This window comes from Podarcis muralis, chromosome 10 (genome assembly GCF_964188315.1).
Source record: "Podarcis muralis chromosome 10, rPodMur119.hap1.1, whole genome shotgun sequence".
Taxonomy (NCBI): Eukaryota; Metazoa; Chordata; class Lepidosauria; order Squamata; family Lacertidae; genus Podarcis; species Podarcis muralis.
In genome coordinates, this window is record NC_135664.1 from 75,909,914 (window position 1) to 75,925,079 (window position 15,166).

A 15,166-nucleotide genomic window follows, 5' to 3' on the forward strand; every position below is an offset into this window, starting at 1 on the left:
CAGGCGCGTCCTTGGCGTGGCCCCTCCCTCCCCCACGTGGGCGGTCCTGCCGCGCGGGCAGCTCTTGCCGACGTGTCCTTCGGCCCGCCTGACCCGGAAGTCCCGCCTCCTCCTCCCCCTCCTCCTCCCTCCTCCCTTCCGCGACGTCGCGGGTTTGAATCCGCTCCCCTTTCCCTCCCTGGCCGCCGCTCGCCGCGCCCATTGGCCAGGCCGGCGGCGAGGGGGCGGGTCGGGGTCCGCGGGGGCGCCCGCCCATTGGCCCTCCTCTCCAGGACTGGGCGGGGCCGGACCCTGCGCCTGCGCGAGGGGGCGGGGCAGGAGGAGGGCTATAAAGCTGGCGCCCCGCCCCTCGCCCCGCCCCTTCCGCCGCTCCGTCCGCGCCGCGTCCCTCGCCGAGAGAGAGCGAGAGAGCGAGAGCGAGACCCCCCGATCGAGACCCCCGCGAGAGACCCCTCGGGATGGCCTCCTCCTCCGGAAGCAGCAGCGCCGCCTCCGCCGCCTCGGGCGCCGCCAGCCCCGCCCTGCAGAGAGGCATCGTCAAGATGGTAAGGGCGCCTCGGAGCATGGGCAGAGCGCCCAGGCAGGAGGGAGGGAGGCGGCCCCCCGGCCCCCCTCGGCCCGCTCGCCCTCCGCTCTCCCCTTGCCCCAGCTGCCAGGAGGGGGGGGGTCCAGCCCAGGACCCTTTCCCCGGGGCGGGGGCTTGGGGGTGGGAAGGGCGCCGCCAAGGGCGCCTCTGAGCATGGGCAGAGCGCCCAGGCCCCTTTCCGGGCGGCCTCTCGGGGGCCGGACCCCTTCGGCTCCCCGCCACGTGCCCCCCTCCGCCACCACTCCCTCCGCTCTCCCCTTTCCCCAGCCCAGGACCCTCCTCCCCAGCCCTTTCCCCAGGGCGGGAGGGGTCGCAGAACCGAAGCCTTGGGAGGGGGACCCCCAGGGGTCGTCCAGACCAACCCCGGGCAAGGCGGGAAGGTCCGCTCAAAACCCCGCCCAGCAGCCCATGAGGAGGAGCAGCTGGATTGGGACCACGTGGGTGTTGGGGTGGGTGAGAGGGATCCCACCCCCCTGTGCCCCAGAGAGGCCAGCCAGCTGCCCCCGTGGGAAGGCCCTGGGTTCCCCCAGAGACCCCCCCGTCTCCCCTGTGGGAGGTGGGCGTGTGGCCCCCAGGACTGGGAGCCCCAGGACCACCCTTTTCTCTCCCGGGTGCAATTGCAGCACCCTGAGCTCCTTCTTCGCTTGGGGCTTTGGGGAGGGAGGGGGGCACCTTCCTGCAAGGAGACTCCATCACGTTCCTTCCCTTTGAAGATAAGGAAGAAGAGGAGTCTCTTCTTTTGCTGCACGTGATGCAGCCAGGAAGGGCCCGGCTGAGTCTCAGCACACGCACATTGAAGGCAGAAGGCTGCCTCGGGTCCAGGCTGGAACTTCTGCCCTAGAGCTGGGAAAGAGCCTAGTCTGTGGGCAGGGGGCACCCCATGTAGCCCCCTCCATATGTTGCTGGACTGCAGCTCTGGGCCTGGACCCTTGGCCATGCTGGATGAGCCTGTTGGCATTTGGGCTCTAGTAACATCTGGAGAGCGTTGCCCTAGGTGGCCCAGTGGTCTGGCTTCCGGTGACCTTCAGAAAACGCCCCCAGGATAACTTAGAGGAGCCTTGGAACCGCCTTTGCATTGCAAAGGACACCCAGGCTCACACTTGCTTTCTGGAAGGAAAGTGTATCTGAAGAAGTGTGCATGCACACGAAAGCTCATACCAAGAACTAACTTAGTTGGTCTTTAAGGTGCTACTGGAAGGAATTTTTTTGTTTTTTCTGGAAGGAGCATGTGTTTGTGTGTCAGTTGTATCTTTTTGGAGAAGGGCAAGACGCAAACTTGACAAAGTTGTGCAGTGGGGCAAGCCTGGAAGGGCAGTCTCATGGGGCGGGGTGGGGGGTTGTGGGCTGCCCCCTTGCCGCTCTCTCAGGCCATCTTCCGCAGACTTGCTTCTGGGAACCCACATTGTCCAGGAATGTTGCTGTCAGCACATGTGGCAGCCTGGGCGTGTGTTGTGGGCGCTTGACCCCACTGCGCCTGCCATGCTGCTGCTCGGTGCTCTGGCATCTGGTGTGTGTGTGTGGGCCCCCCCCCCTGTCCTGGGGGCTGCTTTTTGCTGCAGATCCACTGTGACACAGGACATGTGCTGGCTGTGCCAGAATTTGCAAATGCCGCTAGAAATTCAGCGGCAGAAGTTGCTTGTAATAAACCCCAGGCATGCTAGGGTGTAATGTTGCAACCTGGAGGCAGGAAGTGGCCTTACCTGTTGAGCAGAGGATGCTCAGGTGCCTCTAAATAGAAGGAGCCTGAGAGCAGCTGGTTCCCTTTCCTATCCCGAAACAAGTGCCCTGTGGGTCACCCCACTGCGATGTGTGAGCCACACCACATGAAAGAGTTCTGCAATTTAGATGCTTCCCTTGGAGCAGGCAGGGACGGAAGTGGTTTAGTTGGGAACCAGTTTAGTGTGGTTTTCGGAGTCTTCTGGGCATCCTGCACAGGCGCATCTCTGCCCCACAGCGAGAAGATCAGTGGGGCTGGTGGGCCAAGGTCCTGCGGCAGCTAAGAGAGAATTCCCCCCAGCAGTTCAAGCAGGGGGTGTGCCCTGGGGTGAGGGCACCCGTCCACAGTGGGTGGTCTGCAGTGTGCTCCAGGACCGCTGCCCGAGGAGCGGGGTGCAGCTCGGCTTTGCAGATACGCCGGGGTGCAGGCAGTTCTGATCTGCCCCACAGCAACCCTGTGAGGAGAGAAGGGGGCAACGCTCTCCCTGTGCGTTACTCCCGTCCTCACTTCCGCAAAGGGTGGCCGGGATGCCTGTGGCGCTCTGGCCACTTTCTCCAGGTCACAGCCTGTAACCATTCCAGCATTGTTCTTATTTCATTCAGCTCTCATTTATAATTTTTTTGCAACAGTTCTTTAATGGCAAAACGCAGAGGGTCTTAGGGAAGCGGGGATGGGGGGAGGTTCCCCATAGGTGCTTCCATCTTCAGCCTCTCGCCCTGTGGTATACTTCGGCTCCTGAACGTCTTGGGAGCTGAAAGTTCTGGCTCCTGAACGATCAAAAACCAGAAGTATTTTGAACTTTTTTTGGAAGCCAAACGTCCGGCCCAGCTTCTGCTGTTGTTTCTGGTGTGCCTGCACAATCGGAAACCAGTCAGAAGCCGCGCCTTGGTCTCCGAAGGTTTCGGAAGTCGAATGGACTCCTGGAACGGATTCTGTTCGACTTCTGAGGTTCGACTGTATTTATTTGTTCGCTTTATTTGTTTTATTCCTTGCTTTTACAAACCACCTGAGGTCAAGGGGGCCTCTCTGGTTCTCCCCTCCTCGTTTAGCACCCACAACAAGAACCCTGAGAGGTAGGTTAGGGGGAGAGGCAGGGGCTGGGCCAGCGTCGCCCAGTGAGGTTCCTGGCCGAGTGGGGATTTGATCCCTGGTGTCTCCCAGGCGCTAGAAAGACACTTTAACCACTGAGCTGCACTGCATTTCTGTAAGCGAGGGGGAGTTCCCTTTGCCACGAGGAGGAAGTGATCCTCAGCCTCTGTTCCGTCTGAGAGTAGCACCTTCTTCCTGGGAGAATGGGCCCCACTGGTGGAATCAGCCCTCAGGTCCTTTCTGCGGGGAAAGCCTGGGCTCTGGCAGGCAGCCTTTGAAACAAGAGGCATCTAGCCCAGCGTCTCAGTGGGGGGGGGGGTCGTGAGGTAGGAACTCCGCTCTCTCTGGTGGTGATTTTTCACAGAGGTGGCATCAGCTCAGCTTGCTAAACTTGAGAAGGGGTGAAAATTTTGGGGTGGAGGAAAGACCGAAGGAGCGCTGACTGTGGGGGTAGCAGAGGATTTTGGGGGCCGCAGCATCCTCTGACTGGCAGCTGCATTCGAGTGTAGTTCCAGTTGCAGGGGAAAGCTTTTTCTCCCCTGCCCTCTGTGGCCCAAGTCGGGCAGGTGAGCAGGGCTGCCTGCCTGCCAGTTACCCGATGCCCACAGTGGAGTCAGCCGGCTGGTTTCTGCAAGGGGGCTGCGTCCTGTGCTGTGAAGCCCCGACGATTGCCTGTCTGTTGGGGTGACACGGAGCCTCTTGGGGACTTTGGAAGGTGGTCGGCTGATCAGGAAGCTTGGCTGAGGAGGCCTTGGGAGTCAAAGGAGCGCAGGGAGGGAGCCTGCGCGGTGGTGCCCTTTGTGCAGGTTGGCGCTCCCACGGATCTCGCCCCTGGCTTTCTCCGGCAAGCAGCCATGAGCGGGGTGGTCCTTGAGCCTGTCCTGGGAACTAGATTAAGAGTAATTACAGCTCCAGTCCTGGTTGTATCGAGTGCCACGGCCGCGGAACAAGCTCCGTTGAAAGAATCTCTCTCCAATTGATTATTTTGTCAATTTGCTTCTCCGGTTGGAGTTTACTGCTTTGGCGTTTGCGCAGAGTGCTTTAAATGACTGGGGCATCGACTGCTACGTTTGAGGGCTGGTGATTTGGGTGAAAGGAGTCGAGACAAGGAGGAGGCACCCAAGGAAACCCCCCTTGGCCCCTGGGACGGGTGGGGGAAGAAGGTGCTTGGAACAGGGAGGCGAGCCAGGGTCCCAATTCTCGCCGCTGGTCCTGAGCCCGGGTGCTCGAAATCATTGCCTTGAGAAGGAGGCCGGAGAGGCCGCCTGCAGGTGACTATAGCCTGTTCCCCCTCCCTCCTGAGCATACCAGGCTGTGCACCATCAAAGCCCCCATGTCCTTGCCTGCCTTGGCTGGTGGAGAGCCAGAGGGATGCCTGGAGATCTGAATCTGTGCATCTTTGCACCCTGCCAGGCGGGCACCACAGAGAGGAGCACAAGCCAGAGGATATTTGTCCCCTGGTAGCTCCTCTCTGGGCTTCCATGGCTAGCTGCAGCCAGGAAACAGATCCTCCTGATCTCCATTTGCTACTTCTAAGGCAGCCACAGGCAGTGACCATGGGCCACGTGTCGAGGATCCCGGGGGTGTATATCTCCATAATTTCTAGTGCGCAACTTTTTATTTGCTGGTTTCAGCCTCGGAGGCTTGCAGGGTCAGCGTGGATGCAGCTTCCGTTGCTGCCCAGCCGGCCGAGAGGAGGCCTGACCTGTGGTCCAGTAATCTGCCTGGACCCTGAACCTTGGCAGGAGGGATCGCCTGGGCATGGCCTTGCCCCTTGCGCTCCTGGGCAGAGGGGAAGCCTCCCCTGTGGGGCAGGCAGTGGGAGGGCTTGACCTGCTGGGTCCCAGGGAAGGGGGCGGGTCTCTTGAACGCTGCTGTGGCCGAACCAAGGGAAGTCCCGCCTCTGGGGCTTGGGGGGTAACATTGATTGGCTGCTTCTTGGACAATGGTTGTCTGAAGTTGTAAGGAATCACAATGAAAGCTTTTGGTGGATTAAAAAGAAAAGCTTCATAGTAGTACAGTTGTACCTTGGAAGTCCATTCCAAAACGTTCGGAAAACAAAGCGCGGCTTCTGATTGGCTGCAGGAAGCTCCAGCAGCCAACCGGAAGCCACAAAAGCCCCGTCAGACATTCGGCTTCTAAAAATAGTTCGCAAACCGGAACAGTCACTTCTGGGTTTGCAGCGTTCAGGAGCCAAAACGTCCGAGTACTAAGGTGTTTGGGATCCAAGGTACGACTGTAGCAGCAGCAGCAGCAGTAGTAGTAGTAGTAGTAATGATAATGGTAATAATAGTTTGTTACCAATCCTCCACCCCAAGGTCTCAGGGCAGGACAGAACATTAAAACACGATATTAAGAATGCTTTAAAACAACTCCCAACCATAAAATGAGTTGGGTCCTAAGAACATACACCTCCAATTGCAAAAGAAGTCAGGGGGCAAAGAGATGTCTGGCACCTGTGCAGTTAAGGCACCAGATGCACCTCTGTGGGGAGGGGCTGCCACGGAGAAGGCCCCGTCCTGTTGGGCTGCCACTCGCCTGGAGCCCCTGAAGGTGGAGGGACTGCCAAGAGAAGCCTCAAGAGGGTCTTCAGGGAAGAAGGTAGCCATTTGGATATCTGGGGCTGGAGTCGTCTAGGGCTTTAAACACAAACACCTTGGCTTGGGCCTGGGAATGAACTGGCAACCAGGGCAGCGCAGCGTTACTTTTTGCGGCTCCGTTTCCCCTTTGGACGGATTGTGGCCCTGCAGTTCATGAACGGCTGCAAGCGCTTTGATTTCCTCTCGAGGATGCGATTTTGCTCCCTTGTGTCAATGGTCTTACTCTTTTCTGACCTGACTGGCAGCGGTGTGAGGGAAAGGCAGAAAGGCAGCATAGAAAATTCACATAGCCCATCCTCAACGTACCTTGCTATTGGTTGGCTTGGGCAGTGGCTGGCATCCTGGCAAAATTCATGGGCAGGAAGGAGCCCCAGACGAGTGCCCTGTGAGTAAACTGGGATCTTGCACATTCAGGGGCAGCGTCTAGGTGCTGGCAGGGTGCCACTGAGGGTGGCAACAGCTGAGGAGGAGAAGGGGTGCTTGCCTTCAGGCTACCTGGGCAAACCTGTGTGAAGCATTCCTCCTCTGACGCTCACACCTGCCAGCTCAGCCAAGATCACTGTTATTATGAATTCCACTTGACTTACCTCCAAGACCCTCAGCGTGGCTTACCTGGTCCTTCCCATTTAATCTCTAAAACTCACCTGCGAGGTCGGCCGGCCCAAGGTCCCCCAGTCAGTTTCCTGGCCGAGTGGGCATTTGATCCCGGGACGCGGGTGGCGCTGAGGGTTAAATCACAGAGCCTAGGACTTGCCGACCAGAAGGTTGGCGGTTCGAATCCCCGCGACGGGGTGAGCTCCTGTTGCTCGGTCCCTGCTCCTGCCAACCTAGCAGTTCGAAAGCATGTCAAAGTGCAAGTAGATAAATAGGTACCACTCCGGTGGGAAGGTAAACTGCGTTTCCATGCACTGCTCTGGTTCGCCAGAAGCGGCTTAGTCCTGCTGGCCACATGACTCGGAAACTGTATGCCAATAAAGTGAGATGAGCGCCGCAACCCCAGAGTCGTCCGCGACTGGACCTAATGGTCAGGGGTCCCTTTACCTTTACTTCTGGGTCCTATTCTGATGCTGCTCGCTCTGTTAGATGCTGCTACTGATGCCCCCGCCTTCTCCCCTCCCCAGGTTCTCTCTGGCTGCGCCATCATAGTCCGCGGCCAGCCTCGTGGAGGACCGCCTCCCGAGAGGCAGATCAACCTCAGCAACATCCGGGCTGGCAACCTGGCACGCCGGGCAGGTGCGGGGCAGCCAGATGGCAAGGACACAGCAGACGAGGTAGGTCTTGGGGGGGGGAGATGGGGGGAAGTGCTGGTCACGGAGGCAACTGAGGGCCTGGTGTGTGTGTGTGTGTGGGGGGCTAACTGTTGCCTCTGCTGCCAGGACCTGCTGTGGAGGTGCCCAAAAGGGGGAGGCTGTGGGCACAGGGTGCGACCCACATAATCGAAGGGAGGGGTGGGTAGCAAGGAGATGGCCTGTCTGCCCCCCAAGCAAATGGGGATTCATTCTTCATACACAAAGCAGGATCCTTTGGCTAGGGCTTCAGATGGCTTCACCTGCCCAGGTGAGGGCAGAAGTGGCAAATGCCCAAATCCTACAGATAAGCTCCCCTTTCTGGGCTCAGAGCCCAGCGCCCCACAGATAAGGAGGGCATATCGAAGCCAGCCAATTAGCTTACATCTAAGCTAATAAATGAGCTCATTGCTGCAACAGCTGCCAATTAATTCTGGGGTTATCGGGCCTGCCAAGATCGCGCTTGCAGAGCTTCCGGAACAGCTCACCAGAGATGGCCCCCCCCAACCTCTGTTTTAAAAACAGAATATAAGACGGGACGGGTGGTTTATACAGTGGTGCCTCGCAAGACGAAATTAATTCGTTCCGCGAGTTTTTTCGTCTAGCGAATTTTTCGTCTTGCGAAGCACGGTGTCGGGAAAGTTTTGGAAAAGCTTCAAAAATCGCCAAAAACCTCAAAAAAGGCTACCACACCGCGTTCTATGAGTTGCTCCTCGAAGTCAAGTCGCAACTGTATTAAGGGTGTTAAGAAAAAGGAAACAAACTTGCAAAAAACGCAAGACATTTTCGTCTTGCAAAGCAAGCCCATAGGGAAATTCGTCTTGCGAAGCAGCTCAAAAACCGCAAAACCCTTTTGTCTAGCGAGTTTTTCGTCTTGCGAGGCATTCGTCTTGCGGGGCACCACTGTACATTCCCTCTCTCCCCTACACCAGTGGCCAGGTTTGCACCCTACGCTCAACCAGGACTTGTGTGGCAGCCAGATTATGTGCTTTTGCTGCGCATCGTGACCTTGCCAGTGGTCAGATCTGACCTTCGGGTCAAGATTTTTCTGTCTGTAGCTTCATGGTCCTTTCAGTCATGCTATTGGTTGCTATCCCACTTCTTGCCACCAGTGGGCAAAGTTTGGCAGGAAATAGCCTGGGTGTGAGTTGTCCTCCCCCCTCCCCTCCATCACTCCCCCCACTTAGTTGCTCACCTTCTGAGGTCCAGGCCTGAGGTTGACCCTTCATGGGGTGGTGTGTGTGTGTGTGTGTGTGTGAAAGATGGGGGTGGCCTCACCTGTGGGAGCAGCCCTCCTAGAGGAATTTGTCTCTTACCTTGTATTTTTATGTTGTGAGCTGCCCTGAGATCTAGGGATGAAATAGTAGTAATATTATTATTATTAATAATAATAATAATAATAATAATAATAATAATAATAATAATAATAATAAAATGAATAAATGAAAATCCCCTTTCTAGAGAAGTTCATCCGGCCCCAAAGGGTTTCCATTCTCCCACGCATTGGATGTTTTATCCATCATTTATCGTCAACCGTAGCTATATACCGCTTAATATGCAAATTTCCTAAGGAGCTTATATGAAGCAATTTTAAGAGTTGTTTCTGGCCGTGGAGGTTTTTAAAAATTCTGCATTACATGGGTGGTTCTTAATTGTTATCTTTGCAAGCTGACGGGTGACTTTCTGAAAGCGACGAGTCAACCTTGAAATAACAAGGGGTCTGGGAGTGGATGTTGGGGGGGGGGATGTGGGGCTGAGGGGTTCCTGTTCCTGACCAGCGACCTCCTTCTTCCTCAGCCCTGGGGGTTCCCAGCCCGTGAATTCCTGCGGAAGAAGCTCATCGGGAAAGAGGTTTGCTTCACGGTGGAATACAAGGCGCCCCAAGGCCGGGAGTATGGGATGGTGTACCTGGGGAAAGGTGAGAGGTCCTGCGCAGGGTTGCCCCACACTTGGAGGGCAGAGCCCCACAGCCCAGTCTGCCCCTCCTGCAGAGGGTCCTTCCTCCCTGAGCCAGCTGTTCTCCTGTGAGCTCTGAGGTTCATCAGCCAGGTTGGGGGGGGGGTGAGCAGAGCCAGAGGCTATTCTGAGTTCTTCAGCTCCCAAAGCCATCAAAAAAAGAGCTCTGTAGTCATGTGTTGGCACTGGCAGGTCTGGGGGCAAAAAAGGAGACCTCCTTGGGAAACGAGGGACCTGTTCTCCCGGGGGAAATTGGCAAAGGGGAAACACAGATGGAAATCTGGAACGTGGCAGGCAAGAAGACTATTGGGTTGGCCAAAGTGGTGGTCCAATTTAACCCAGCTCATGCAACTCTCTATGCAGTTATGCAGAACTTCCTAAAAGACCCAATATAAAAAGACATTTAAATTCCACCCAGTGTCCATTTCCTTAAAGATATCTTTTACGTAACGTGTGCAATACCAGAATCATATCCAAGTGTCTCAAAGCCAAAGTTCCATCCAAATATTCCTTCGTTCAGAATGTCCAAAAGTATTCAACTTTGGGAAGTTCTGTATAATACCTTAAAGGGTTGTGGGAGCTGTGTTTCCCTCTTCCTCTGAGGTCCAATTTAACAGGCAGGAAAGACACATTCAGGGCGAGAATTTGAGCCTCACGCCAGCCGTGATGTGCGAATCCACCAGTGGCATTTTGAAGCCAAGTGGGGGGGGGCCTGCAGGGGCCCAGCCACCAGGACGGTGCCCTGAGTTCCAGGGGCGCTCACCCCTTCACCCTGCCCCTTGCCTACAGTGTTTGCCCAGAGAGCAGACAAGCTTGGGTCACCTGCTGGCTGTGTGACACGCCCCCTTCCTGCCCCCTTGCCATGGGAGAGCCAGGCGGGAGCTGAAGGGCAGACAGTTTGGAACAGTACCCCATTCTGAGTGATTTTCTCTTTCGCTCTGCCCCCCTGCTTTGAGTTTTCTGCTTTGGGGGCTGGCGTTCTGCAGGAAACAGGCCAACAAACAGCTTAGAATGAGGAGCCCTGGATTTCCTGCATTTCGGGTGGTGGCGGGGATAAAAATGCAAAATAATAATTTTCTGCCGAGATGAGGCCTGGCCCCTCTCCCCTTCTCCTGCCCCCCAGCTGTGGGTCATCTCTTCCTGCCTGCCTCCCCCCCGTCCTTTGCCTGTGTCTCTCCAGTCCTTTGGGGGGCCGGGGTGGGGCTCTGCCCCCCACCCGCTGGTTTGCACATCTCCCTCTGGGCCTCGTGCCGGGCATAAATCTTCAGAGGTGGGCAGCGATGCCAGTATCTGTCCTGCTTGTTTGCTGCCACATGGAGAATTTTTCTGCCACGCTGGCCTCGTCTTGCTGCCGCCTGACAGCCCAGGATTTAGCTGAAGAGGTGGATGTTTGCTAATTAACTTCTTCAGCTTTTGAAGAGATCCATGTTGAAATTGCTGGCTGGGCAGATCTGGGCAGCTGCTCCCCCCTCCCCAGCTCTCTGGGCTGGACTGCGCCGCTATTTTGGGCGCGAGAGGCAGGCCTGGGACTGGTAGTGCATTTGCCAAGGTGGTGTGGATGGGTTTGAGGTTGGGTGATGCTGGAGGGGGTCCCTGGCAGGCCCCCCCTTGACGGAGCCTCTGGATTCCTGGACTTGGGCTGAACTTGAGCGTCTTTGGCTCTTTCTGCAAGGCTGTCTCCTGAAATGCTCCTGTTTGGGGGAAAAATGAAATGCTCCTGTTTGGGGCAGAGGAGAGCTTGCGGCAGCCCAGGGTCGCTCTGCTCCCCCCCCCCAGCGGGTGCCCCCCTCCCTCTGGGTGCTTCCTCGCCCTCTGCCTTCCAATGCCCGTGGAAGCTTTTTCATGACCTCTACACTTAATAATAATAATAATAATTTATTTATACCCACCCATCTGGCTGGACTTCCTCAGCCACTCTGGGCATCTTCCAACAAAACATTAAAATACAATAGTCCATCAGTCATTAAAAGCTTCCCTAAACAGGGCTGCCTTCAGATGTCTTCTAAAAGTCAGATAGTTGTTTATCTCCTTGACACCTGACAGGAGGGCATTCCACAGGAGGGCGCCGCCACCGAGAAGGCCCTCTGCCTTCCCTGTAACTTCGCTTCTTGCAGGGAGGGAACCGCCAGAGGGCCCTCGGTGCTGGACCTCAGTTTCCGGGCAGAACAATGGGGGTGGAGACGCTCCTTCAGGTCTACTGGGCCGAAGCCATTTAGGGCTTTAAGGGTCAGCACCAACACTTTGAATTGTGCTCAGAAACATCCTGGGAGCCAATGCAGGTCTTTCAGGACCGGTGTTATGTGGTGTCGGCGGCCGCTCCCAGTCACTAGTCTAGCTGCCGCATTCTGGATTAGTTGTAGTTTCTGGGTCACCTTCAAAGGTAGCCCCACGTAGAGCGCATTGCAGTAGTCCAAGTGGGAGATAACTCCCAAGTGGGAGTCTGCGGGCAGGGAGGGTCTCATCCTGCATCCCAGATGGAGCTGGCAGACAGCTGCCCTGGACACAGAATTAACCTGCGCCTCCATGGACAGCTGTGAGTCCAAAATGACTCCCAGGCTGCGCACCTGGTCCTTCAGGGGCACAGTTGCCCCATTCAGGACCAGGGAGTCCCCCACATAACTCTTTCCTTCCCCGAGAGCCTCTGTGTGTGGGTCCCCGGAAGCCTTTTTTGAGGAGGGAGTGCTTTGTGGGTGGAGATCCTTGTTAAGAGCACCTGGGGAGGCCCTGATCCTTGGCAGAGCAAGGTGAGGAAACACCCCCCCCCCAGCAGTGGCAGGACTTTCTCCTTGTGCACAGTGGTGAAATCCTGCTTGGGTGCTGGCTTGTGAACTCCTTCTTTCTTTCTGCCACCTTTGCCCACTGCAAGCGGCCTGGCCATGTGGGGGGGCAGTCTCTGTGGGTCAAGCCAGGCCAACTTGCCGTGGGCTCTGGATGCACCTCTCTTCCCGCCCTCCAGGCAGGCTACCGGTGGCGACTTCTATTATTATGATATATTTATTTATATCCCACATTTCCCCCTGGCAGGCAATTGGGTTGACGTACAAATAAAAGAATGGCAACTAAAAATATGGGGGAAACTCCCGCAGTCATTAACAATCAATTCAATCTATTCACAAATGTATTAAATCTGTTTAAAACATTCAGACAAAACCAGCAGGGCACCAGCCCCCACACTGAAAGCATTTCTTCTGCTATTAGTTAAGATTTTTATTTTATTAAAGGCATCTCCACCCACAGTGGCTCTGCCCTGCCTCTGCGGCTGCTTCTGAGTCCCGGTTTTGCAGGGGAGAGGGCTCTTGCGCTTGCATCCTGCCTGCAGTTTGGCCCCCTGGGGCCTCATCCTGCCGGCCAATTCTTCCTTTCTTGGGCGCTGTGCTGCCTCGCTAACCAGGCTGTCTTTCCTTGGCAGACACAGCTGGGGAGAACATCGCAGAGTCGCTCGTGTCCGAAGGGCTGGCCAGCCGCCGGGAAGGCTTGCGTGGCAACAAGTAGGTCTACTCCTGAGGAGCTGGGCTTCCCTTTGGACCTGCCCCTGGGCTGCCGGTTCTCCCTGGCAAACTCTGGGCTGAGGGTGGCTGGGGAGCGAGGCTACCAAGACAGAGTCTCATCTCTTTACAAAACAAGCCGCCCACAGCCAGCCTCTTGTCCCCTCCAAGACTGGCAAATGTGGCCGAATCTTCTCGTAGACGAGAGTCCGGGTAGTTAGTCTCGAAGGTGAGGTCTCTTCCAGAGGCCTCTGCAGCTTCGTTTTGCTGGCAGAACAGCCCTGTGCCTTGTTCCAAATCCCCTTGTGCCCGGGGACCTTAACTGCCCATCGTTGAGCCTGGGTGAGGATCGGGCGGTTGTGTGCTGAATCGGAAGCCCCAGGGAGAGCAGGGTGGGGGAGACAGCGCTGCCTCGTGGCCCCACCATCTTTGGGGTGCGTTTTGCCAGAGACGTTGACTTTTGTCCGAATCCTGTTGGCCCTGCAGCTCCCGGCAGGTTGGCTGTGCCGCGGCAGGAGGCAGCCCCTGCTTCACGCCTAGCTCTGCCTCGTGCCAGGAAAGAGCGAGAGCGAGTGTGCCTGCCTGCCTGCGTGCGAGAGAGAGAGAGAGAGAGCGGGGAGTGCCAAGGGGGCTTGATGGCTCCGCTGATGTGTTCATGGCCTTGGAAGAGCCCCAGAGTATTCTCCGGAGGTCTGCGGAGGCGGCTGAGGCCGCGGAGCCTGGCTGGCTGGGCCGGCTGCCATGCGATCTCCACCGGGGCCTCGGCTCACTTTGCTCATGTTCCGCCTGAACGGGAAGCAAACACTGAGAAGGCAACGCTCTTGCCAGGGCAGGCCGGGTCAGCGGGAATCCCTGCATCGCAGGGCGGGCAGCTGCCGGGGCCCCCGAGGAGCTGGCGAGGTGGCACCAGCGCTTGTCCCTGGAATGCAGGCAGAGTTTGGGGGGGTTGCGAGGGTGGTGCAGCCTAGCAGGCGGAACTGCCCTTTGATAGCAGCCCAGAGCTGAAACTCCAGTGAATTAGTTTAACCGGTTGCTTGAAGCCACAGGAGGGGGGAGTGCTGCTCTTGTGTCGGATCCTGCTTCCTGGCGGCAAATGTTCAGCCGCTGAGAAGGCGCTGAATTAGATGAGCTGTTGGCCGAATCCTGCAGGCTCCTCTCTTCCTAATAGCAGTATCCTTTCTGATGCATAGCGCTGTGCCGGCTGACGAAGGTGGCAACAATTTGCCGCAAGGCCAGAGGGCAAATGTGGTGGTTCTGGTCTGCCCAAGGCTTGGTTGCTCACTCTGGGTGTGAAGGGGTCTCCCTGAGCCCCTGCCCTCTGTGGCCTGCTCAGGCTTTGAGCCAGAGATTGTCACGGGAGCCCTGTTCCCTTATAGACCCAGCGACAGGGTAAGGCAGAAGGGGCGTGGGCTGACAGATACATGAGGGTCTGTTGCAGGATAAATCTCTTGACATCCCACCTTTGCATTGTACTTGACTGAGTGGCTGAAATTATTTTCTTCCTTCTTTGGTGTTCCCTCGTAGCCGAGTAAGATTGTCTTCCACGTATGTCTTAGCGAATACAAGTGTCAAATGTAACAACTTTTAAGGAGCAGTACTTGCAAAATATGAACTTTTCTTTGTAATGTTCCACATCTGCCTTGGCAAAGTATGGTTGTGTGCAGGTATCAGATGAAGGATACGAAAGATCTTAACTTGTCCCTTTGCAAAATACAGTTGCCGTATGCCGGTGTCAGACGAAAGAACTTGAACGTGACAAGGATTCCCGGAATAATACCTTGTTTCTCCGTGCCGGTTTTCGTCAGCCGTGCTCACTCATATTTTGTGTATCAGAGACATGGAACGAGTGACACCTGCATACAGCAACTATATTTTGCTATTTTTGACACTTGTATTCGCTAAGACATACGTGGAACACAAAAGCTTCTATTTGGACATTACGTTTATGAGAACTGATCTATTTGTATTTCCTGTTCTAAACATTGGTCTTTAATTGCTTCTTCTCAATTAGATAATGTGAAAAGAGTTATGTTAAAATATGATGCATAAAGAATTTATATAGTTAAACACAACCAGTTACGTTGTGGGTATATTTGTTAGTTTAATTTACGTAACTATCGGTTTGACAGTGTTGGGAAACAGAATAATGCCTCGTGAAAATCCAGCCCGCCTGTAAAACCTCCGGTAGCTAAGGCAGCAAGGACCAGTCTTAGTGCTTAGCGAAATGAGGGTGTCTAAAGTTGAGAAGGCTAATCGCCGAAGAATTGATGCTTTTGAATTATGGTGCTGGAGGAGACTCTTGAGAGTCCCATGGACTGCAAGAAGATCAAACGCATCCATTCTTAAGGAAATCAGCCCTGAGTGCTCACTGGAAGGACAGATCCTGAAGCTGAGGCTCCAGTACTTTGGCCACCTCATGAGAAGAGAAGACTCCCTGGAAAAGACCC

General features: G+C 55.8%; 1 protein-coding gene across 1 annotated transcript in view; it reads left to right on the plus strand.

Annotated features, from left to right (window-relative positions):
* Positions 1 to 352: 352 nt before the first annotated feature.
* SND1 (staphylococcal nuclease and tudor domain containing 1) overlaps positions 353 to 15,166 on the plus strand; it is a 232,189-nt gene continuing 217,375 nt past the window's right edge. Inside the window, exons 1-4 of the mRNA XM_028746419.2 lie at positions 353 to 545; positions 7,114 to 7,263; positions 9,076 to 9,196; positions 12,644 to 12,722. Coding sequence (XP_028602252.2) covers positions 459 to 545; positions 7,114 to 7,263; positions 9,076 to 9,196; positions 12,644 to 12,722 — 437 coding nt within the window. The 5' untranslated portion in view covers positions 353 to 458. The remainder of the gene's footprint in view (positions 546 to 7,113; positions 7,264 to 9,075; positions 9,197 to 12,643; positions 12,723 to 15,166) is intronic.